This window comes from Gallinula chloropus (genome assembly GCF_964237585.1).
Source record: "Gallinula chloropus genome assembly, chromosome: 6".
NCBI classification, from domain to species: Eukaryota; Metazoa; Chordata; class Aves; order Gruiformes; family Rallidae; genus Gallinula; species Gallinula chloropus.
The window spans coordinates 15,292,999-15,317,907 of NC_140091.1; the positions used below are offsets into that span (position 1 = coordinate 15,292,999).

Below are 24,909 nucleotides of genomic sequence, written 5' to 3' on the forward strand. Positions count from 1 at the left end.
TTGGACATGTAACGTGCACTTTCATAGCTGAATCTCTTACCCACGTCTCTGGGTGGTTTAAAATATTGCCAAGACTTAGTGAATTTAGAACTTAGTGAAAATACAGTTTCTGCCTAAAGGAAATTCTTAACGTTTCCCTATTGATTTTTGGCTTCAAGGAGAAGTTGGAGCTTCATTATCTCTCATAGAACAGAAATTTTAGAAACTGGTTAGAGGCTTTGAAGCAACTGTCTTACATTTTTCTATGTAACTGACATTTAAGTTGTACACCTAGCCATTGTGAACTGTTTTTGGGAAAGCTTTGGAAGAAGTGGAGCTCTGCAGGCAAAGGGAACCACCATGCCAGCACTGAGCCCCTGCACTGACTTTGCTTGGTCGGGTGCCGGGGTGTTGAGCTCCCTGGCATACACCAGGTACTGCATACGCTCTGTAGCTTGGGCAGCTCGGGTTTGTTTTGCAATAAATAAGAATAAAAAGGTGGGTTTCAACACTGCCCAGCTGTGGCAACTAAAGAGCAGAACTGAATGCCAACTAGTGAATCTTAATGACCTCAAACATTAATTGCATTTTAAATAACTGATCTGAAGTAAGCCATTTCTGTTGTAACAGAAAGGTTTCCTAGTCCACAGAGACAATCCGCAGAGTAAAACATATTCAATGAAAATTAAATGCATCTTAATCAAGCCTGATACTCTGTGGGTCATACCTGTGCACAAAGGTTGGCACGCAGCTGATCTGACTTTGGTTACGCTGAGTAGGTAGAACGTCTGGATTGTCATGGTGTGGATAGAGCATAGCCAGCTTTCACTCTTTTGTGAGGGCTTGCAAGTTTAACCACATCATGTCACAGCTTCAGGTGAGAGCTGGCCTGGGTTCTTCTTCCAGGTTGGAGCATGAGTAAGATAACCTCAAGTACGTGACTTGGGTGTGTTTAGAGCTCTGAATTGTGGTGGGCAGAGGTGCTCTCTCACAGTTTCTACATCTCCCCATTGACTCTGATGGGTTGGCAGACTCTGTTACGTAACGTGATGTGGATTTTGTGATTTACACTCTTTGAGATCAGGGAAACAAAGTGGTTTAGCTGAAGACTTCTGTGGACAATAAGGGGACAGTAGTTTAAAGGCTCCGAACTATAGGAGAGGAGAGGGATGAGATGAGCATCCAATTGTACCAGGGGGCACTTTTTTCTGGAGAAAACAGCCCAGGTCAGAGGAAGGTGTTTGGTTACATATGGCACGTAATGTCTCCCCTCTACCTATTGTGATCCCTGATAAAGCAAACAGATCCCCATGGTCTTCACAAGCTCTTGTTTCTGGCAGCAGAGACTTGAACTTGAGAGAGTGTCATGGCAGTCAGCATTGATACTGCAACAAAGCAGGTAAAAGGCTGGAAGGTGTAAAGTGGAAAAAGGCCTGGAAACGGGATCCAGGGCAGGTTGCAGCACCTGGCCCTTGCCAGGGAGAGCAGCCTGGTCACCAACTAGGTAGCAGGTGCTCATCCAGATTTGGAGACCGGTGTGTAAATGTAAGCATTTAGATGTTTGGTTTCAAATGTTGAACAGGTGCTGGAGAAATAAATTACTTTTCTGAAGCGTATCTGGAGCCTGAAAGCAAAGGGTGTTTTCTGTGCTTTGTGTGGAGTGTAGAAATTTGAACTGTTGGGTTGACTGAGGCCAATTCCCACAGCTCTGGAAGTGCCCGTTAGGAGGAATGTAGCCAAATCAGTAATGTCTGTCCCTCCGCATTTTTATTGTTTTATCATTATCATAGGCAGTTTGTCATCAGGGGTGTTTTTCTGATGCACAGAGCTGTTATGAAATAGTTATGTAATGCCCAAGGATGGATATCTGCTGACATTTGAAAACTATTCAGTGAGAAGTATGGTGGTGAAAAATGAGAGGTATGTCTTAAACACGTGTTGACTACGACAAGAAACAGATTGCAGGAAAGTTATTTCAGTCTTTCTCAAGAATAGCCTAACTTTTTAGGAAGCCACATCTTACATGTGCAGAGGATATAATGGGAAACCTGCCTAATGTATGTGTATTCATTTTCACAGAAATGAATAATTAGTGCTACCCATTGTAAGCACGCAAAATTACATAACTTGTGATTTAGTACAAATACAGCTTTCAATTTATTTTCCCTATGTTTTGCACCATTTAAAATTATGCTTTCTAGCCTTACTCTGCAGTTGAAAATACTTGAATTTCTTGTAAATGAAAAAACTCTTGGACTTGCACGCAAAGCTTTTACATAAGCCGTGTCCGGGGCTGGTGACCCTGACTTTGTGACTCCTTCCAGCAGCCTTTGGGGCTGAGAGAGTGAGCGTGCTGCCAGACAAGGGTCTGCCAACGCTGGTTGTTCTTGTGTTTTATTCCTGAAAATGTTAAATGCATTTGGTTCGTTCTTGGAGTAAAGAGAGACTAGTTTGGGCAAGTGTAATGCAGTCATGTTTATATGTACGTTTGAATACAACTTCAGTCTGGTTTTACTCAAAGGAGGAAATTTTTTTTTTTTTCCCCACCAATAATGAAATAGTTTCTTTAGTAGTTTTTGCAAGTAACCTGCTTGCTTATAAAGCTGTTTGGTTGAAAACATGAGGGTACTAATGATTGGGTTACAGTGGTTATGTTTGCTGTGATGATGGTAGTACACCATTTTGAGAACGGGAAGAACTGCAGAATAGTCACTTTTTTCACTCATGGTTGTGGTAAATTAAAAAACAGTCTGCCTTCTGATCTTCTTCAGAAGTTGTTCGTAGTATTTTAATATCAAATGTATATTTAAATATAGAATGGGATGCATTGAATATCTCTGAAAATACCTGCTAGAGCAAGTATTGCATTAAAAAAAAAACAACAAACCCAAACGCTTTTTGATTGTAATGAAAAAGAGACTTTAACACTATAAACCAGTACATTGTAGAGCTTTTCTTAACAGGAAGTAGAAGAGAGTAGTGGTTAGAAAACACTGCGTACAGGAAGCTTGACACATGCCTAGCTCTTACTGGCTCTGGGTTGTCCGGGTTGTCCAGATATTTTCTCTTTTGCTTTTGTAAAAGTCGCCGGTGTGTCTAGATGGCAGCTCCGAAGGAGGTACCTTGCAACCAGTGCACAGGGACAGCCACCGCGCTGCAGAGACTGGAAGGTTTTGCTAACCGCCTTTTCCATAGGCATTCTAAGAGTGGTGCACATGAACAGAGAGCAGCTCTGGAAAATGAGAGCCAGCACTGCTCAGAACTTGCTGTCCTATGGGACAAATCAAGTAAGTAGGGTTTTGTTTGTTTTATAGATACTCGCTATTCAGCCTCCTAAGCAAGTGAAGAACTTGCCTATTTGTAATCAAGTGTGAGCACGGATGTGTGACGCGTTCTGGGGTGATGTTACAACTCATTACCTAAAGGTACACAGTTGAAGACTAGCGTATTGCATCGGGTGGGGGAGGAGGGGGACTGGTTCATGGACTGGTGGCTGGCAGGAGAATTTTCCCCTCGTCCCTTCTCTTCACACCCAGGTGACTTTCTTTGGCAAACATCTACCCTGATTTTTACTTCTAAATTAGTTCCTTTATTTTCCAATTAAATCAGCTAGTTCAGCAGAAAACTACAATCTTTAATGAGTTTTTAAAAAATTGTGCTATCTCAAGTTTTATCTTTAGTGAGTTTTTAAAAAACTCATTAAAGATTGTAGTGTTTAAAGTTTGGCATAGGCAGACATTGCTGCACAGATCCAACTTCTCACTATAAGGTCCTTTGTCATTCATTGTTTTTATTTTAAAGGTTATATACATCAGAATGCTCTATACAGTGGTAAACAATATAGAGTTGTGTTTGGTTTCAACTGTTACGTATTAATTTAGTGTGGGGAGGCTGACTGTCATTAGCTTTAATTTCTTAATTAGTGAACAATTTTCAGTATCATTTGTATGGATTAAAACTTCTCATGATTGCATTTTGTGTAGTAAAAGTGAGATTTCAAAAATATCACAATCTAAGTAAATTGACATTTGATTTTCATTTTTTCTTTTAAAGCCATGCGTTATTTTGCAAAGCAATTATTGTCTCTGTGGTTAAATACTCATTTTAAAATGTTACAATATGGTAATTGATGATAATTTTGTTCCAGATTTCAGATTCATTGATGGATTTGAGATAGCACAATTATTTCAATTGCAAATAGGCCTTATTGGAAATGCTTAGCATCCCAGTGTTACCATGAAGAAAATCAGTGTTTATACATCGCCCCGTTTGCAATTTAAAATATTACATGAGTAGGGAGTGAATCTGCTCTCAGAGGATAAGCAGTAAACATGGAAACAAAAAGGTGTTAATGCATTGGCCTAAAATAGATTAAATCTAGGTCTCCCAGATGAGATGGAAAAGGATCGACTGGTTTTGTTGGGAAGAGAAATGATGAAAGTGCATAAATTCTGAGCTTCCACTTCTCCAAAATATTTTCAGCTTGGTAAAAATAGATGCTTACTTGTGTTTATGTAGAAGCTCTTTTTTATCTAAATAACCTATTTGAAAAAATAACACTGAGGCATTTTTGTTTATATAAGATGAAGAAAAAACTGGTATTGACCTACTGACACTTACAAATTGTGACCTGTTTGTGTACAAGGCTCTTCTATTTTTTTCCCCCCTCTATTTAAGGCAGGCTTCCTTGTATGACATGCTTGATGAGGAAATGGACTGTCGTGCCTCTTGACGATAAACATGGTGAAAATGGCTGTTCTGCGAATGCTATTTTAAGTCGTAATTAAACACAGTGGTTGCATGCAGTTTTTCTGAGCTGAAGTTACTGAGCTGGTAGCTGAGTGGTGGTTGATGTAGTTCGGTTTCAGGGTGAAATTGTGAATCTTCATCCTCAACCTGTAGTTTATTTATTTTTTAAAAAAATACTGCAGGTACACACGGACTAAGTCTGTGTCTCATTTCACTACCACTGTAGCCAAAGGAGTGATGGAGAAGGTAAGGAGTGTAGTGGAGGGAGTATCTCTCTCTACTACTCACTCCTAATTATAACTTCAGAAAAAATACAAAAAAAAATTCTTTGTGAAAAATGAAAGAGAAACAGTTTCGTTTTCCTGATTTGCTGGTTTGGTAGTTTTTCTTTTTACCTGTTTTTCGATGAGGGTCACCAAATTCGGGTGACAGATTAATTTCACAGAAAGTTTAGTGAATAAGTAGCGTTTTGGAAACGTGCTGGTGTTTGACTTGTAAGGATATTTGGACATTCTCAATTATTCTGCCCGTATCACTGCAGTACAATGTTGGTGTGAAGTTTTAGGTGAAGCTATCTAGCAGGCAGTGAATTACTCTTAAAGTTTGAGGCAAAAGTGATTATATTAATTCCTGAAAAAATTTGGAAGGTAACTTCTCAGAATTTCTCTTCTTCTAGGTTTGGGGTAGAATTAATTTGAAAAGAAAGTTAGTGTATTTGTGTCTTCTGCTGCAATGAAATGCTGTGACGTCTCTGTTTCTATGCCCTTTTACAAGCAATTACTTCTGAAGCTGTGGGTTTGCTGAAGGGGAAGGAGCTGCTGCTTGCTGGGTGGACTTTTTGTTTCTGTTGTTAGCTGTCTGTAATGTGGGTCTGAGGAATTTGCCACATGGTCTCTGGCCATAGGGTTCTTTCAGCAGTTGATTTTGACATTTAACATCTTTGCTTTTTTTATTTTTATATGTAAAACATATGTTTTTTCTAAGATGTCTTGGATTCTTGAATGGTACATGAGACGTTAGTGTGTTTTGTACAACCCTCAGAATGGAGTGGGGCAGAGGTGGCTCAGGGCTCCGTGGGCCTCGGGATCGGTTGTAAAAAGCTGACTGAGCACTCGTGCGATTGTACAGCCTGAACCCAGGTCAGTTCTGCTGCACAGCCAAAGGATGGGGTAAGATGGTAGCCCTCAGGTGGATGTGCTTCATTCTTGCTTTAGGCGTCTTCTCTGTGGCCATTTGCAACTACATGGAACCTACATTCTGATTTTTATTTTTCAGTTGCTTGTTTGTCTTTGGAAGACTGAAATAGGAAAGGAAAGAAGAATGAGGCTGCTTGGTTTTGAATGTAGAGCAAATAAGATCGGTGTGAATCTCTTATTCCTGAACTGATAGAAATATTTTCTAAATCTGCGGAAACAACTTTGGTAACTGGTCAGGAGAGTCACTGCCATTGCATCTTCATTGTCTCTAAATTGTAAATTGGTGGGTGATGAATAGTCAAAGGAATATTATTTAGTCTCCAACTGATGCAAAATAATCTCAATGTATTTTCACGTACCAAGGAACATTTTAAGAGATTTAGCTGAATAATTAATGTGTGTGTGTTTGTGTGTGTGTGTAGAGAAAAATACACATGAAATATGAAATAATGTACAGAGTACATTGTGTGAATTGATTAAACCTTTAGAATAACTACTAGTTGGGTACAAGTCAACAGATAATTCTGGTCTAAGGTTGCCATGGAAACAACCAGTGCTTGATATAATTGTGAGAACATCTTAAAACCTCCTGGTGTTTGCATGCTTTTTTCCCCCTGCCATTTTGAGTTGCTGTAGACATGAATAGGTAGCATTGGTCAGAACAGAAGTAGTTAATGAGCAAACCCAAATATCCGTGTCCTGAATATTGATTTTGGTTTACTACTGGTATCTTGTGCTTCATAGTTTTTGCATCACAAGGAGCTCGTAAGGAAGAGCAGCTCTCTGGATTCTGTGTGCTCTCTCTTTCCAGTTAGTGTATAAGTGTGTTTAGAGATTGAAGCGCTGATTTTGTAGAGATTAACATACTTCATCAATTGTTGGATTAATATCAGGAGCAATATGTTTCTGAAAACTAGCTTTTCAGCATGAATGGTAAGTCTTTTCTTTTACCTTTGACAGTATTTTCTTGTGCCGTCTTCATAATCGGGAAAAATCTACCAGGTTTCCCTTTCTTGTCTGCATAGCTGCATCGACTACCGATCTCTTTGTTTTTGAAATCGACTCACTGTGGGTTTCTATGAAAAATTATTAAAGATGTGCAGCTTTTATTAAACATTTTGGTTTGCCTAACTGGTATTTAGTATTTGAAATTCTATTTTAAGGTTTTCTTTTAGAAATAAATATTCCAAATCATTAAATAAGGCACAGGATCTGATTTGGAAAGATTCACAATTGAATGATGTATATGTCAGTTCACTTTATTACGAGTGGCACAGAAAATTAATTATTTTATCTGAATTGATAGAAATAGGCCTTCTGAAATTATTGCAGTCATCACCTAAAATTTTTGAACTGGCTTTTGTTGTTTTTCATCTGAACCAGCTTATTCTTCTATGATCTTTATTCTTTCTAAATGATGGGATAGCAGAATAGTTGAGGTCATTCATGGAAGTAGGGGAGGGGAGTCTAATTTAAAATGTGATGATATGATAGATCCAGTGGACTTACCAGACAGGTATTTGCTTTCCAAAAACACTGTGACTTATTGTAAGGTACTTTGAATTTGATGGAATTATGAAGTACTTTATTCTTACTTGGAATATTATTGAAAGTTGTATCTAAATATATATAAGCTCTCTACATTTTTTTTTTCCTTAGAAATAGATATCCTTTGAAAATGGTATGCAAAAAGCCGGAATATTAGTTTCTGAAAAGATGCCTTTTTGTTTCGGGCAGATAGCCTGGAGCTCTGTAAAAATTATCTGAAGATGTTTAGCAATTAACTGGTTTTCCTTTTCAAGCAATCATGTATACAGGGGTTGTGTGTGTCTTTGTGTGTGTCTGTGCAGCTTTGCTTTATCTTGCAAATTTAAAGGACCATTTTTTGAAGGCTTTGCTTTTGTGCATGGCATGAGATAGAGTGGGAGGAGTCATCCCACTGCCTTATCTAATATCAGCTTATATATACCTATCTCATGCAAATATGTTGAGGTCATCTTGCCTGAAATGAAAAGCCTGGCTGTTGTTTCTTGGCATGCAGAGTACCATATACAGATGTCAAAACTGGCATAGGACGAGGTTTCAGAACTTTGTATATACGTTATGGAGATCTATGTTACAGCATCATGACTGTTCAAGTAAACCCAAATGCGGGCTGTCCCTGAAAGAGGTGGCCCAGCCTCCCCTGTGTGCTCCCTGCAGCCCTGTGGGGATGCTGGCAGGTGGTAGCCCTGCGGAGAGTCGCTGGGGACCTGGTGGGGCCTTGCGGGACCTCAGCCAGCCTGTGCTCGAGCCACTCCACAGTGGCATCCTGACCTCCCCGCAGGCACCAGCCCCGGCTTCAGCCTGTCTTGGCAAGTGTGGGTGAAACTCCGGCATCACTGCACTTCCTCGGCGGCATGCATCTGCCTTCGTCTGCTGATGGAGGGAGAGGTCTCTCCTTGGGTCAGAGAGTCTCTGCTTCTCACCAGGCCGGGCTTTCCATCACCTTTTTCTGTTTCTCTTACAGTGAGTTTGTAGCTTCTGCAGGAATTAAGGTTTGTGGCAATCAGCTCTATGAATTTTGAATTTTGCTGCTTGGGTGGGGTTTTTTTGTTTTCTTTCTGTATTCTCTAATGCTTGAGTCATTCAAGAGAATAAATTTCTTACAAACTAGGTGAAAAAGAGGTTGCAGGTGTTCAGTTTTGTCGGGGGCTTCTTGGGGGTGGGTGTGTTTTCTTTGCTTTCCCCCGGAGCTTTATTCTGCAGTTTGCGTCTGTAGATTTCATTATCTTGACATCCAGGCTCCCAGTTCCATTAAAAATTTATATAAATATCTGCAGCTTCTACCCAGTGTCAGTTCCCAATCAAGTAGATCTGTAAATGAGTAGTCTAATTTTTCCAAGGGAAAGGTGACTATATTGTGCTTCATCAAGTGAGGATTAGATTAAGTCTTCACTGTTAACATTGTCCCATTTAAACCACTTCTGCTTTTCAGTGCACTTTTCTGGTTGTCTTCACTGCAGCAGTGTTACTGCACACGCTGCCACTGGATAAAATCAGATGCTGTCCTTGTGAAAGATTGCCAAGATGCAAGTGAAACCTTGATTGAAAAGTGATTTCCCACCCACCCTCCCTCCAATTGCAAGTACAATTAGCTTACTTTTGCCCCACCCCCACCCTCAACGGAAGGGCTTGAAAGTAGAAAATCTGGTTTTCTATTTATTTGGTCTAGGGTGGGTTGTGGGTTTTTTTTAACAACAGAACATTCTTGAACAGATAAAACTGGAAGGCCAAGCAGCTTTTATGGCCCCAGCTCTCAGTAATGAAAGGTGCTTCTCTGGTAGATCTTCTGTTCCACCAGGAACAGGCTTAATGCTCCCAAGTGTCACCAAGTACATGGCAGGGCTAGTGCTTTCCAATACTGCAAATAGAAGTGATTGCTGGAGCAGAAATTCCCCCTCACAAAATCATAGTTATCAAATGTGTGTGGAAATGGATGAAACAGTGTGAGGAAGAGCGTGAGTGATGCTGATAGACTGCTGAGTTATTGTCCGGCTTTGTGTACACTGGGGAATGGGAATGTTTCAGGAGTGAGGATGAAAGGACATGGTGTAAATATCTTAGTTACGTGTATTGGAAACATCTTCTAGGGGCAAGGGACAACAGGTAGCAACTAATTATTTCCACTGATGAAAGACTATAGAAAATGGAAGGATGCCATGGAATTTCCAGGTGCCAGAACTATACATCTTCCTACACGCATCTCCTGCGACTAATGGTTTCTCCTTTCTGCTGTGACTGCAAACTAGGATAATTTCCCAAGTGTTGACCTGGGTTTATATTTTGTTATGATTCTTGTACGGAATTTTTGAAAAAAGGCAACACATGAGTTGCTGAGTTGACGTAGTTCTCAAAATGCGTCCACCCAGTTACCAGTCCCTCAGGGGGCTTGGTTTAGGGTATCAGCAGAGAATTACTGTAACAGAACCAAAGTTTCTTCCAAAGGAAAGAGTATTTGATATGTTGTAATCTTGCATCTCTTTAATGTGACTTACTGTAGTCCTCTCCTTGGTTTTTAGTTTACATTTCCAACTGTTTATGGAATTATGTTTGTTGCCTGTTCCTCTGAGAGATGCTGCTGGTACTGATGTTGCTGGCCAAAGTTTGCAACAGGAGTTTCCCAGCTTCAATTATTGAGGGTTTTATGGGCAGTTTTGTAACTTGAATAATGGTTTTGGTGTTTTCCTCTATTCATTGCAGTTGCTGATGGATACTCCAGCTCATTAAGAATTTATGTGGTTTAAGGCTTTTTAATTTAATTTTTTTTTTTTTAGTGTTTGCAACTCAGTTCTGTGCAAGTTTTATGCCTGCCTTTTCTCCCTGTAAGCACTGACTTCAACCAGTTTCTCTCTGAATTCCCATTCTTTATCAGGATGGAGAGTAAACACTCTTACCTACTTTTTGCCTGCCCAAATCCTGAGGCAAACAAAACCTTGTTGTTCACTTGGCGCGTTGCATTGTGAAATGTGTTTGTTTACATAAGACTTCCTTATTCAGGAAGTCGGTCTCTCTGCTATTTAAGGTTATAAATTAACTTCTCTTGCTTGGCTAGTTACTGCAGGCACCCCTTTCCTGTAAATATTGAAAGTGTGCTCTGCGGGAGATAGGTCAGCACCGCGATGTGTCAGAACCTCCAGTCTTGCAGAGAGACGAAGAGTTATCTTGCTGGTTTACCGGGACAGCTGTGAAGATGTGTCTGGCTGATCCCAGCCCCTCTATCTGAGAACTGGAGTAGTTGTGTTAGCGTGAGGGCTGGGGCAAAGTAGCTTTGTGGGAAGCAGACTGAGGCATGCGTGCAGTTAAACAGATTGCTATTATCTACTGGGTTTTTTGGTGCCTTATATCAAGTATTTGAAAAAAGAAAAAGGAACACAAGAGTTGCTTTTTTCAAGTAGCTTGTAGAATGCATCTTGGGTTACTTCTAAAGAGAAGGGTGTTTGTGCATGCATGTACCTAGTGTTACGAGATGCTCTGCCTGCTTGCAGAGAATTAATTCATTAGTCAGTGTGATCCACGACCTGCAGGTTTTGCTTACTATTTTGAATATTCAAACTGTAAAACATACTCTCAGAGCTGCCCAGTAACTTGTTATCCTCTTTAGTCACTGAACTTTTACCAAGACCGAAGGTGGGGCAGTGACACAGGGAGGAACACTGGCACTAGCCAGTCAGCCAGCATCAGACAGTGCAGAGGGGTGGATACCTTAACCAGAGAATAGCAGCAGATGCTGTAAACATTTTGCTTGGTATGTGGTTTTGACTATAAGAGGGCAATCTGATTATTTTCTGTGTTTGTATTTAACTACTACAGTTTGCTAACAAACTTTACTCAAGACTGATACATTTGTGATATATTTTATAGTAGTGCTCTAGAAAATTTAGTTCTTAGAACTCATTCTTAAAATATATAACCTTTTTTCTTTTATTTTTCCCTGTGTGGTAACCATGGAAATATATGTACTGCAGAAACAGAAGCATTTGAGTTTTCAAAATTTTTGCAGTTTTCAATTTTCTTTGTAAAGTAGTACCTGTTGTGTTTCACACAGGAAGGTGCTCTTTTACACTCTAGGACCTGAGGTAGTTGCACCATTTTAGATTACTTGCTGGATGAAGTTCAGCAACAGCTACAGAGGGTGATAGAGCATGGATGAAGCTTAATTCCTAATTGCTCACAAAGCACATCAGTGTATGATAATTGAGGATTTTACATGTTAACACTACTTCATGTAACCTTTTATGTGTGAACTGAATTTATATGTAGGGAGCGTTAAGTACTGCATTTGAAAGTAATTGTATTAAACTTGTATGTATTAATTTAAAACTTTAATAGAGTTAATCTAATAGAATAATTGAAGATTAATAACTTAGTTAGAATTACTGCTCAGAACCATTTTCAGTAGTGCAATACGTGCTTCCATGGTCACGTTACACTAGCCCAAACCAGTATTGCTTCAGAAAAGAAACAGTCCTGTCTAGTGCACATATTTGCCCATTTCTACCCCACTCATCCTCTCCTTCACCCCAGGAGGAGAATCCATGTGATAAAAAGAACAGGGAGCTGCTTTTGATTAAAATTAGTTTCCCTCGTCCTCCCCTGCCTTCTGTCCATTACTTTTTAATCTGGCCTAATTCCCTGACCTGGCTTGGCAGTCAGCCCCAAGGATGCTCGTGCTCTTTCAAGGAAGGTCATGATAGAGATACAGGAATGAGGGGGGCTGTGAAAGGACAGGCTCGGGGGGTTGTATTTATACCAGCCCCTACTGAGCACTGAACTGCAGCTGAACAAACCATACTGAGCACTGAACTGCAGCCGAACAAACCAAACTGCTAGTTCTTGGACTTCTGAGCCTCAAAGCATGGGGCTTGTTGCAGAAGAGGAAGCGGATTTACAAATATGTCGTCTCTGTCTGGAATAATTCACTTGAATGAGCACTTCAAGGGCTAGAAGAAGGTATGAGAGAGATTCCTTCCCTTCTTCCAAAGCTTAGCTTTAAGATAGTCTAGAGCCAACTGGATGCCAGTTCTAATTGGTCGTTTCAGAGAACTGGAAGAAAAAAAAAAAAAAGACCTCTAATCAATCAGCAAAAGGTTCCTAATAAAGCTTTAATTTGACAGGAAAACTTGGGCAAGAGAGAGAGGTGCCACCCTGAAGGACCAAAAGACCCAAAGGGATGGAACAGCTCTTGCACACCAGGAATCTGTGAGAGACTTTAGGTGATGTCCTATGCTTGGATGTTAAATAGGGTATTTTGCTTGTCTGCATCGAGGAAGTCTTCTATATAATCAGTAATTAGGATTTGAATAACAAATCCCAACATGGTTGGTAGGGTTTGGTTGTTTGGGGTTTTTTGGCAGAGAAGAGAGTCTTTTGGTGTAACTGGGAAACATAGCATTTATCTGTGTGTGTTCTGAGGGAGGAGTCGCTTTTTTAATTAATTATATTTGTTGCTAAATTTTGTGCATTGGATCTGGATTTCTTTTAGAGCTTTCTCATGAGGCTGTTGGGGTTTTTTTTGGTGGAAAACGATTGAATCGGGACATGTGCACGTACAACTCTCATGACCAGAGCTAGTCCAAGAGCCATTGTGTTTGTGACTGAATACATTTACTGATTTACATCATACATTTGTGTTTTGGGTTTTTTTTAAAAAAAACAAGATTTCAAGGAGTCGTGTTTGAAGTTACCTGGTGTTAGGTGGTCCTGTCTCCTTGGAGTGGTCTGTCTTTGTTGTACTTTTGGCATTAGCAGGGTTCACTGCCTCTGGACCAGTATGTTATGATTTAAGACAAAGAATTAGGGGGAAAGGCTCAATTAAAAAAAAAAAAAAAAAGATTTTATCTGTAATAAAAATAGAAGAAGGAAGAACAGTGTCAGTCCAACTCTGGCAGTTGTGTGCACTAGAATATCTGTTGCTTAAAGTTCAACGAAGATAGGTATTATCTCTGATAGCTGAAAACCCAGCTCCTGTTTTGGTTTGTCTAAATCTGTCGCATCTCTTATGCAGGCTGTTGCTGTCTACTCAGCCAAGTAAAGGGGTGAAAAGTAAGACTTAAGATTTGTTTAATTAACAGCTTAAAGTTATAGCCTGTAGCACTGAATATTAAGAAGGAAAAAACTGTTGCAGATTTGCTTTTGTAAGACTAACAAAACACTGTCTAGCTTAAGACTTCAAAATCATAGACAGGGTTAAAATACAATTTTTGCCTGCATATCAAATTTTGAGTTGTAATGTATGAGAACAATTTGTGTTTTACAGTCGCTGCACTTTGTAAATTAATTCCTGAATGCACTCCCCCAAAATCTCAGCCTAGTGCTCTCTTTCAGTCTTTAGGCACTGCAGCTGTAATCACTTTTAATTTACTGTTTCTCCTGATGCTTTCCCTTTTTCTCTTTGGCTTTTACATGCATTTCTCTTCTCCACTTCTTACCAGTCCTTCCCAATATTCCACCAAAGTGTTTATAGCGGCAGTTAGATTAAAACTTCCATTTTAATAGCCAACTTAGTTAATAATTAAGTGATCCTTCATTTACTAAGAACTTTTAGGTTTTATTTTCTAGCATATGAACTCCTGCAGAACTGCTCCCTATGGTTTGGTTTTGGGTTTTTTTTTAACTGAAACTTCTTATCCATTATAGCTGGATAAGTGCTGGGTAAGTTTCTTTGCTCTGCATCACCAGTTTGTAATAGAATTAACATTTAAACAGAAATATAGGATCAAAACCTTGCTCTCAAAGTAAAAAATGGGATAAATGAGATAGTAAATTGATGAGGATTTTATTAATTTAGCCTTTGTGACTTTGCATCTCTTAGAGCAGAAGCAAGACAAAATCCTTGCCAGTCAGTTTTTCACAAGAGAGCCAGTACCCATGGCTCACCACTGTCAGGCAAGACTGATTTGTCCTCCACCAGGCTTTTAGCAGGAAGGACTTTTTCCCCCCCACTGCTTTCCTGTTGAGCGAAACAAAGTATTTTGCTCCTTATGACAGTCTATGTCAGTGATACCATTTTAGTTTGTATGTTGCAGTTTCCAGCTATTAAAATGTTAACTGGTGCTCACTCTACTTCTTTTGAGTGTACCAACACTGAGTTGTGTTTATTTTCAAAGACTTTCTGGGGCAGAAATGTCTTGCTGTAAGCCATGTGATATTTTTCCTGCTAATTGAAAGAGAAATTCAAAGATATTTAAGACTAGAGGTTTATGGTTTAAGAGTGGGACTTAGAACTTGGATCACACACTTTTCATCTCACTTCTGGAATCTGTGAATCCAGTGGATGTGGTACCAGAGGTATCTGTAGACATCTCGATGTTTAAGGCTATAAATATGTTTTTATAAAAAAATATACACATATATTTACCAGAATCTCTTCATACATATTTATTTTTCCATTAAATGAAATTTGGAGATTTAATTAAATAGCCTATTTAATTCTACTCTCTGTTTCTCTGATTCCAGACTTGAAGTGATTATATTACAGTTTTGGAACAGAAATTGAATTGTATTTTGATAAAGGGCATTTTAAATACCAAGCAGAGATTGGCATTTAGCACAGCAGATGGGGGTTTGTAGTGATGCCCAATGTTTAGTCTTAATCAGTTTAGTTCTTGCTTTTTTGCCATGAATCCTATCCAAATACTTTCTTTTTCCCTACCCCCCAAAAAAATTCCTGGCTTGCTGGCTCTTGTGGGAGATGTGCTTGAGAATAACAAATACCGTGCACGTGGGAGGTGGGAGAAAGGCAAAGTAATTCATGGTACCTCTTGAGGACTGTTCCATCTGTGACCCCTTTCTCTCTGCTGTCATTGCACCTCTACAATTGAGAGGTCCTAAACATCTCCGGGTTTTTTCTGAAGATTTCCTCTGATTCACTTGCTCTTAAACTGTGGTTTAGTCCAGAGTACGATTTATGGCACCTATAGACCATTTGTCAACAATTTTTTTATAGGCTTGCTATGTTTTGTGTGGAAAGCTAATCACTGAAACAGACAGAAATACACATTGTGTGAATATATTGTTAGATAACATCTGCTGCTGGTGGTTGTGGGGGGATTCAGGGGTTTATTGGGTTTGTGTGTGGTAGGGTTTTTTCATTTGTTTGGAGTTTTTTTGTTTCGTGGGGTTTTTTAATACCTCCTTTTATGCCAATATTACATAGGAACCTCTGCATCTTGATTTCCCCTTCCCATAGAAATCTCTTCCAGCAGGCTTTTCTGCTTATCACCATGCTGCCTTGGTTCTGAGTAGAGCTGCAAGCCCAGTCTCCTGCCATCACTGATACAGGAGGGCTCAGTTTATCTCTTGTCCAGCTCTGTGAGCACCTGTAGTGCTGCTTCTTACCAGAATTTGGACTGAAGCAGATGGACTCCTCAGCCAGTACCCTGTTTCTTACTGCTGCCTTCTGAATCTCCCCAGATTTCTTATGATCTACTTTGGGTCTTTGCATTGCATACAACTTGCTGCTTCTGCCAACGACGGCTTTTGCTGGTCACAAAGAGCTGAGTTTGTGCTTTGTGCTTACCTGCTCTCTGGACTACTTGTGCATCAGCTCCCATTCCAGCTCTGATGTTTCCAGTTGTTTTGACCACTGCAATGGCCCCCATTGTGCTGCTGCTTTTACCCTTGCTTTGCTCTCACCTTCTAACATCTTTCTTTCTTGAGCAACAGCTTTTCCTCCTTTTTTCAGCTTCCTTTGCTCCAGCTTCTGCTGTACCAATGAAACCAGTCTGAATAGGGGCTTTTTGCTGGTCTTGAACATATATGCTTTGCATCCTCATCTTTGTTTTGCTCAGCCACGTATCGGTGATCCTTGCTCTTCAGTGCTTACGGCAACCTGGATATCGACATCTCCTTCCTGGGTTGTTTTTTGCTGGTTTGGGCTTTTTTTGCAGTCTTACAAAATGAAGTCATACTTGTATGGCAACCATATAGGTTCCTGTGTGCGTTCCAGCTTGCATACAGCAACTTCAGCCTCGTCGTTTAGACTTCTCCAGGGGGGTTGTTGCTGTTGTTTGGTAACGGGACTGAAATTTGGTTGTGAATTTTTTTTCTGAGACTGCTTGCCATTTCTGTGCAATCCACCACATGCCATGCAATTCACACCTGCTGTCTTTTGGAACAAAGTGCTAAGTAGTGGGAAGATCACCCGATTACAGGTTTTATTGTGATCCAGCATGCTGCCATGAAGATAGATACACTTTTGTTAGCAACAGTTCCTTGGATGTGTGTGTCTTGGAATAGATTAATTATTAAAGATGCCAACCTGATCTCCTGAAGTTTTGTAAGCTGTGCTTATTTCTGTGATGCATCATCTTTTTTCATACTGAATTTAGCTGCCTTTGGTTTTTTTTTTTTTTTTCCTCTTTTCTTTGCTCAAACATTCTGTGATTTAGCATGAGTCACTCTGTCTGTGTGGGAAAGGGCTGAATTATTACAGGGTCTGTTCTTGAGTGGGGAGGGGAAAGGGTGGAATGTATTTGTGTTTTCTATGTGTTTGTTGTGGAAATGCATAAAACTTTTATTTTTCTTCTCTTTCTTTCCTCTCTTCATCATCTCATCTGTGTGGGTGAATGTTCCTGCAACCCCTTGGGGAACCTATAGAGACTTTTGGTATGCTCATTCCTTCATTAGTGCCCAAAGTCATAGATGATAGGAACAGTTTAAAGACTAGAAAAGCAAACGAGAGTCATGTTGTAACAATGTATAGTGGCTAAAAATGTGCACTTGAGGAAAATGTCTAAGGCATCATCTAATCAAGCTATTTTACTGCCTCATCACAAGAACACCAGTGGCCACTACTCTCCAGTTGGCGTAAATTTTGATTCTGCATGTGAAAAGTAAAAATGAAATGTGTTCTCCTGTACAAGGAACTAATGTTCTGTGATGGAGAGGGAATTTTCTGAAGTACCTACCCTGTTTCAAATTCCAAGTTCTGTTCTCAGGAATGACTGAATGGTATGCACTAAGGGTGCCTATGTTCTGTTTGAAATCACCTCCTGAATTGTGTTGTGGTGTAGGAGCCCAGGTGATCTCTGAAAATGAGAATCGGGTACAATTTGACCCACTTTCGTATTAGGAAGTAAATGTAATTCTAATAAAACATAACACAGAATATGAAATCGCTTTTAAAAAAGCAATTTTAAGATAAATGAGTGTCATTAGTTAGCTTTATTCTGAAAATAGGTGCTCAGTGCTGCTCTCCAAAAGATGAGAGCAGAAGTGAAGTAGAATAAAGTAGTACTTTGTTGAAGCTTATTGATATTATAGCAGTGAGAGATTTTTCTCCTGTTTCCACAATTTGAATATTACCAGCTGGATCACAATTTTTTCATAAACTTTTTTATTTCCATAAGTAGAACAAAGATGACTACATGTAAATAGCATTTGTATAAATATTGGATAACTATATCTCAGTGCAAAATATGTGGAAATGTAAAATATTTATATGAACAATGGAGATAGCATGAGGGGTATTTAAGACATACTGTAAACAAACGCAGTGAGATGGATTATTTCATGTTTTGGTTGTGTTATATAGTGCTGTATAGTGATAATGTTAACATTCATTCCTAAGCTACAGCCACATAAGTTTGATAGCTCAGGTTTTTGGTGATCTTAATGATCATCTTAGGCTTTTTGTTGTTATTAAGAGAAAATAATGTTCAAGCTACTTCAATGTTTAAAAAACTGTATCAGTAGACATCACTTTATCAAGTCATCTCTGTTCTCCTAATGGAAGACAGATCATCAGGCATGAATATGGACACTGTTCACTTCCTTTTTTGTGTTGAGAAATTATTCCATGCCACAGGAAATCCTGTCCTTTTCTCAATTTAGGATCATTAAAAGTCATTACATGAGCAACCCCCATAATTTAAAAACAATGGAAATATTTCTCCCACATGGGACAGATATGTCAAACATTTTACTGATTACCCACTAAAATATTTTTAACTCAGTGAATTTTAATGCCAGCTAAAAATAGTTCCTTTGATATAAACTATATTTTTTTACTCTACTTAACTGTAAGTTTAGGGTAATAAATATGTCCCTCCTCTCTCGCATTTCTTGCTTGTCTTAAAAGAAAATTACTGGGTGAATATCATGCTTTGAACACTTTTCTAAGCATGGGGTTTGCCAAAACTTTTGACAATTTTTCTCGGATTTCCATTATATCGATGCTGCTCCATCAGCAAGGGAGGGAGCCATGAACCTCCCTTGAGTATTTTGCAACAGTTGAGTCCCACAGTGCGTGTGAGAGGGGGAAGAAAGGCAAAACAAAAAAAAGAATTCTCAGCCAGCCTTCTCCAGGGCTGCTGTTGTTTTTACTGCTGCTGTAACGGCAATAGAAGAGCAATCATTTTTGAGAAATTGTGTAGATACAAGTATTCTCTGAAAAATACAAAAAAGTTCCGATTCATCAGCTAATTGTTTACAACCCCTTATAAACCTGTTTTTTTTATGACCATCAGAAGGTAAAATATGGTTGCTAAAACATGTCTTTCCAGATACTGGCCAGAATAATCTTGGCACATTGCTGAGTATTTTTAGAAATTGCTTGTGGCAGAACACCACAGTACAAAAAATCCACTATTATTAACATTATATTATGTGAAGTGATTCAGAGAACACAAAAACAGTATGATATTTTCTTCTTGATTCTGTGACTCTTTCAGAACCACAGCAACCTGAAACGCTTCCCGTTCTTGGCTGTGTATTAAGTACTCCACCTTGATCTGCCTGATAATTGATAGTCTAAAAAGTAGAACAGCTTAAAGAGGATCTGAACAAAATATGTTGGTGCACATTTTAAATAGTCATCCAGAATTTTGCTATTATACATTCCTCCAATTTCAATGGAAAATCAGTATTAAATTCTATTAATTATCTATTCTCTGACTGTGGGCATGCCTAATGTGCAGTGTTGTTGTAGCCCTGTGCTTTGTTTTTGCTTGCAATAATGCTGTCCTTTTGGTACTTGAGCTTGCAAACAGCCTTTAAGTAAAGGTGATAACAGGGAAAAAGCAATGAGATTGACATTACACTCAAGCAGTTGAAAGAAAATGTTACTTCTATTGAACAAAAATGGATTAAAAAGTCCATCTTTGTGAAGTGGCTATTTATAAATGTCAGGTGTTTCTGGTTTTTTCCCAGTTGAATTGCCTCTTGCATCACCTTAAAGCCTGCTTGCATGTACAGTATTGTGAGTTATTAAAGCTGATGTAGTTTAAATAATTTATGTAGAATGATGTAGTTACTCCAGAAAGCTTAGAGATCACCTGGAGGTATTGTAGATGTTCTAGAGGCATTGGTGCTTGCTTTCATGCGTGGTGGAAATAGCATATTACAAGTTGAAGAGAGAAGCTCATAATGAAGTTTACATACTTTGTTAACAGAGCATCTGCATTACATCCATGATGATTTACATTAATTAAAATGTACTCTTTTTTTTGTGTGTTTTCAGTGAAAGAGTTCCTAGCCAAAGCCAAAGAAGACTTTTTAAGAAAATGGGAAAGCCCCCCTCAGGTATCAGTCACTTTTCAATATTTTTCCCTATTGCATATTTTAGGTAATATTTTCAGTGTGTTATCAGTCTGTAATGAGCACTGCAGAAAATCAGAAATAAGTTCAATGCAATTTGTAAAGGAGTATCAATTTTTAATGTCAGTTTTGTCATTGAAGACTCTTGGGTCTTCTCCAGACCTGAGCTGATGAAGTGCTCGTACTGAGCAACAGCCTTCTCTTACCAAGAAGGAAGTTCACCATCAACACGACAAGAAATTTGCTTTTGCTTTCTGATAGCTGTAGTGCTGTCTTCTGGATTTAGAATGAGAGTAATATTGGTAGTGTACTGATAGTTTTAGTTGTTGCAAGGTAGTTGTTGTGTCTACACTAAATCAAGGACTTTTCAGCTTATAACACGAAGTGTTGGCACATCTGTAATTTACTCTGTGTATAAGGTCACCCATGGTATTAAGGGGAATTAAGGGTACAGCATGGGGTTTGGGGGCAGGTTAAGGATCTTGCTAAAGAGAAACCCTTCAAAAGTTGAGCTTGGGAGTTTGGGGAAGGGTCACTGTTTTAAAACAGCATTTGGGATGCTATGGTAATGAGTATCTGAGAAAATCTCCTCAGTAACATGCTCTCCAGGCAAGTCTCGTGTAAAACTGCCTCTAGAGCTTGAGGTTCTAATATTCTTGATGTGCAGCATGAGGGGTTTATTAATCCACATGCTAAATTGTTTACTGCTAAATATTTCTCACTAAGCACATGTCATCTGTGAGGACAGCTTTCAGAGTTGTTGATATAATTCAGATAAGGTTTTTTCTGTTTTAGTGAGTGCAATGTAAAAATCTCTTCTAAAAATTTAGCAGTTATAAAATGGTTACTTGGCTGTAGTTTGATAAATTTGTTTACTTCATTTTCATAAACTAATTCCATTAATACAGTTAAAATTGTCTTTAGCTATTACATTGTAAATAACATCATTGCATCCTTGTGCACATAGAATACCGCTGGCCTAGATGATTTTGAGAGGCAAAAAACCCTTGGAACAGGATCATTCGGGAGAGTTATGATGGTGAAACATAAATCCACAGAACAGTATTATGCTATGAAGATACTGGACAAACAGAAGGTTGGTGTAATTTATAGCATTCTTTGTGGTACAAAAGAGTTTGATGTAGACAAATTTCTGGTGACAGCAGCTAAATTTTATTTCATTTACTGTGCTTTTGCTTATCACTTGAATACTGGTGATACTTAAAACAATTGACTTTTCTTTTTTAGCCTGCAGATTCAGTTGTTGGGATTGTGTTGAATTCTTACAACAGCCAATAACATTAATGGCAGGTTGAAGGGGCTCTAAGTCATTTCCTAGGCATTAATAAAATCTTATCAGTTAAATTCTTTGCTTAGCTTTTGTAAGGTGGCCTAAGATTTCTTTGGTAAAAGCAAAATATGGTGCTGTACTTAAAATAAATAAATAATACGCTTTTGCAGGGTAGCTCTTTGGATCAGAAATTCTCAGCATTTTAATTTGTGAACCATGATTTATCAAACTGCACAAATAACTTCTTTTCTATTCTTGAGGTATTATTTTAGCATGCATAATAATGTAGTAACCCTGCTGTGTGTAGAGTTGCTGCACAGATAGAACAGTAGCCTCCCTCTCAGAACACCTGTTGCACAATAGACAGTCTGTATTGAGAACTCGAGTGCTGTAGCCTGAATCTCTATGTTTACTCCAGCCTGGGGTTTTTAACAGTTTTTTGCTCTTAGATTAAGTGGTGTCATTTGTTAAAGTTTCAATTTTCAATAAAATAGAATTCCAGAATGCTAGGAAGTATTTTAAATAAATTTATCAATACAATCAGTTTTTAATGGTTTAGAGAAGGTTTTCAGAAGTACATTATTTAGATTAGTAGATTCTAAGGTCCTTGGTGTAAGAGCCCGTCTTAGTTTGCAAGGCACTATGCATAACTTTGCTGCTGCATAGCAGAAGTCATACTGAAAAAGTATTAATCTGGCAAAGAGAATTTAACAGTCAGCAAGTGACAAAATGAAAGTCAGCATTGCTTCAGTGCAGACACTTGCACTTCAGTGTTATTATATTCCTGAGTAATTTTATATAATGGAACTATGGCAATGACATAATCAAACCATTTTCCCTGTATTACAGTTCCAGTATTCTGTGATTTGGGATCCCAGACCATGAATAATGTGTTGTTTAATTAAAGACTGCTTTATAGTGGTCAGGCAGGAAGAAACTAAAGTAAACTTACCTTATAGTGTCAATACTGGCATTATGTTTTTTTACTTGGAAATGCTCAATTTTTTGCGACTTGGGATTCTCCAGTGACAGTGATTTCTAACTTTTATTTTCAAAAAAATTATCCAATGAAATGAAAAAGATATTCCACTGTAGTACAACTGAAAGGCAACCCAGATCATTTCCACCTGTGTGGAAATTTACCTCATCATTAGCTCAGTATGGCTCGTGGCATCCTGCAGAGAGTGTTGCTGTAACACGAAGTGTGATGAGTGTCCTACTGCTGCATGGAGAGCCTGTCATCAGATTTCAGATTTTGAGCTGGGGTTTTTTTGAATGGCTGAGTCCATGTCACTCAAGCAATTTAGGAAATTACATCTTGCTTCAGAAAGCTGACATAAAAATAGTCTGAGGATTTTTAAAAAAGAAATGAAATAAACTCATTCCTGCTGTTCAGACTAAAATAAATTGGAAAGCTATAGATACAAAGTTATCTGGTAAAAGTTCACATTTTGATGACTGTAGTGGACTTGTAGTAAAAGATTTGCAGCTTCAAAGATGCTTGCATCCAGGTATCATTCTTACCTATAAGAAACTGAAGTTATTTTTGTCTGTAACCAGAAGTCTGAAGTGCTCCTTTATGAAATACACCCTTTTTTAACTCAATGTAACGTGTATAATTTCATATTCATGTGTTCTATTAGAAATATATTAGTAATTTCTATTAATTGATAAAAAATAGATGATTTAGGGACAACACATTTCTATCACTTGGTCTATTTCAGGCATCTTTGTCTTTATAATATGCAAGGTCAGGCTGCTCATGGTTTTTACTTGAGGCAAGAGAAAACATGTTGTGTGTCCCTTTGTTATCCAATCTTATCCTTCGCTTATCAGGGTAGGAAAAAAAAGTGATAGATGCTGATGTAGGCAGTAGTTTTGTGTGTAGGGTTGTTAGTCCTTTATTTGTCTGCCTTGATTTAGGAAGGCTGTAACTTAATATTGCTTGGCTAGTTTCATTGCATAATTGGTTTTGGAAAGACAGTATTGTTAATAAAAGCTCAGGCACAAACAAGCTGTTGGAGAATCTGCTGTTGCCAGATACCATTTGATCTACAGGAAGCTGTCCTTGGACGTGCCCTGAGCTTGAGCTTAAATGTGAGCAAAGCCTTATTATCAGAAGCTCCAGTTTGATATTATGAAGTGTTAAACAGCAGCTTCAGTCTGTGGTATTGCTGCCATCGCTCTCCAGTATCTAACCAGCAGAAGATGCAGGAAGGGTGGTTAAGTCTTGTGTAGCGTTGCAGCTGAATGCTTCACAATACCAAACTAAAACCTTGGTTTGCTTGCTTTGACCACCAAGGTAATTCCAGTACTGTAGCTTTTGGGGGATGAAGGAGATGCTTTCCACAAACTAATTGAGCAAAAATTTTATTTGGTCCCTAAAGGATCTGTGATTCAAAAGAGGTTTCACATTTTGAACTCATTGTTTCTTTTGTATGACATTTATTTCAAAACAGTAGGGTTTTTTAATAGGTGCTACCTTTTGCAACTAAAAGCTAAACACAGTTTCAGCCACAGATGGAATATCTTGTCTATACCTCTTACTTACAGCAGTTAGATTTGATTTCCAAATATGTAAAAACAGACTTGTTTTGATCACCCTTGTACATTTTGTCTTTGTCTCCTGGGAGGGGGGCAGGCAGGGAGAAAATAACTTTACTTTAAAATCAAAACATTCTCAAAATGAAATATAGATAAATTGTGCAACAGGAATTAAGTAAAATAGAAAGAATTGATTATGCAATGTTGGGGTTTAACACGAGAAAACCAATTGGTAATTACTGAGAAAGAGCAGTCATCAGATATCTACCATTTGATGCCTTGTTAGTGGCTTAACCTTGTAATGGATTCCAAGAAGGTGGCGTTTCAGTTTTTAATGCTTTTGCTGAGCAGAGCAGCAGAGCCTGTTGGAAGGGCTGGCAGAAGGAACTGCTGCTCATAAGAACGGAAAATTTGGATTTGGTTTCTCTAGTTTCCTCACTAATGTGAGCTATATAAAATAAGTTACTCCTGTTCACACATAACAAAACTCATAATTAAATGTATCTGACAGTTTCCTGCCTTTCTTAGCAAAGGGTCCAAAGATCAAATGGATTTTATTGAACTGTCATCTTGCTGCAGAAGCATCTCCATTACAAATACAAGCAATTCTTAGGAAAATGTAAAGAGATGCTTTACTTATTGATTCCTGTACTCAGCATGTAGTAAGAGACACTATTTCTAGAGTTATCTGCAAACTGTTTTGCATGAGTATTACTCTTCAAAATGCTGTTAAACTGTTTTATCCTTTCTTGGCACTGTTACTATACTAGTAATGCTTAAGGTTCTTTCATTATCTGTCAAGTTACAAACTTGCTTTCAACTAACTGTTTAACACTGAAAAGTTTATCAGCAAGTATAAAATGTCATACTTAAACCAAAGATTGTTTTTTCTCTCCTAGGTTGTCAAACTGAAGCAAATAGAACACACGCTGAATGAGAAGAGAATATTACAAGCGGTGAACTTTCCTTTCCTTGTAAAACTGGAGTATTCTTTTAAGGTAATCATTATTTTGGAAGTATTTATTTGGGTTTTAGGGAAGTGTGTGCTTAAACTTGAGATATATCAGATAT

The 24,909-nt window shown here is 38.5% G+C and overlaps 1 protein-coding gene across 2 annotated transcripts in view; it reads left to right on the forward strand.

Annotated features, from left to right (window-relative positions):
- PRKACB (protein kinase cAMP-activated catalytic subunit beta) overlaps positions 1 to 24,909 on the forward strand; it is a gene marked incomplete at its 5' end in the record, with an annotated part of 71,144 nt that overhangs the window by 32,278 nt on the left and 13,957 nt on the right. The window contains 4 exons of one of the 2 annotated variants that reach the window (XM_084266363.1): positions 3,080 to 3,266; positions 19,927 to 19,988; positions 20,971 to 21,099; positions 24,738 to 24,836. In XM_084266363.1, the coding sequence (XP_084122489.1) occupies positions 3,080 to 3,266; positions 19,927 to 19,988; positions 20,971 to 21,099; positions 24,738 to 24,836 (477 nt within the window). Of the gene's footprint in view, positions 1 to 3,079; positions 3,267 to 19,926; positions 19,989 to 20,970; positions 21,100 to 24,737; positions 24,837 to 24,909 lie in introns of those variants that run through there. The other variant, XM_084266364.1, reaches the window with a different exon arrangement.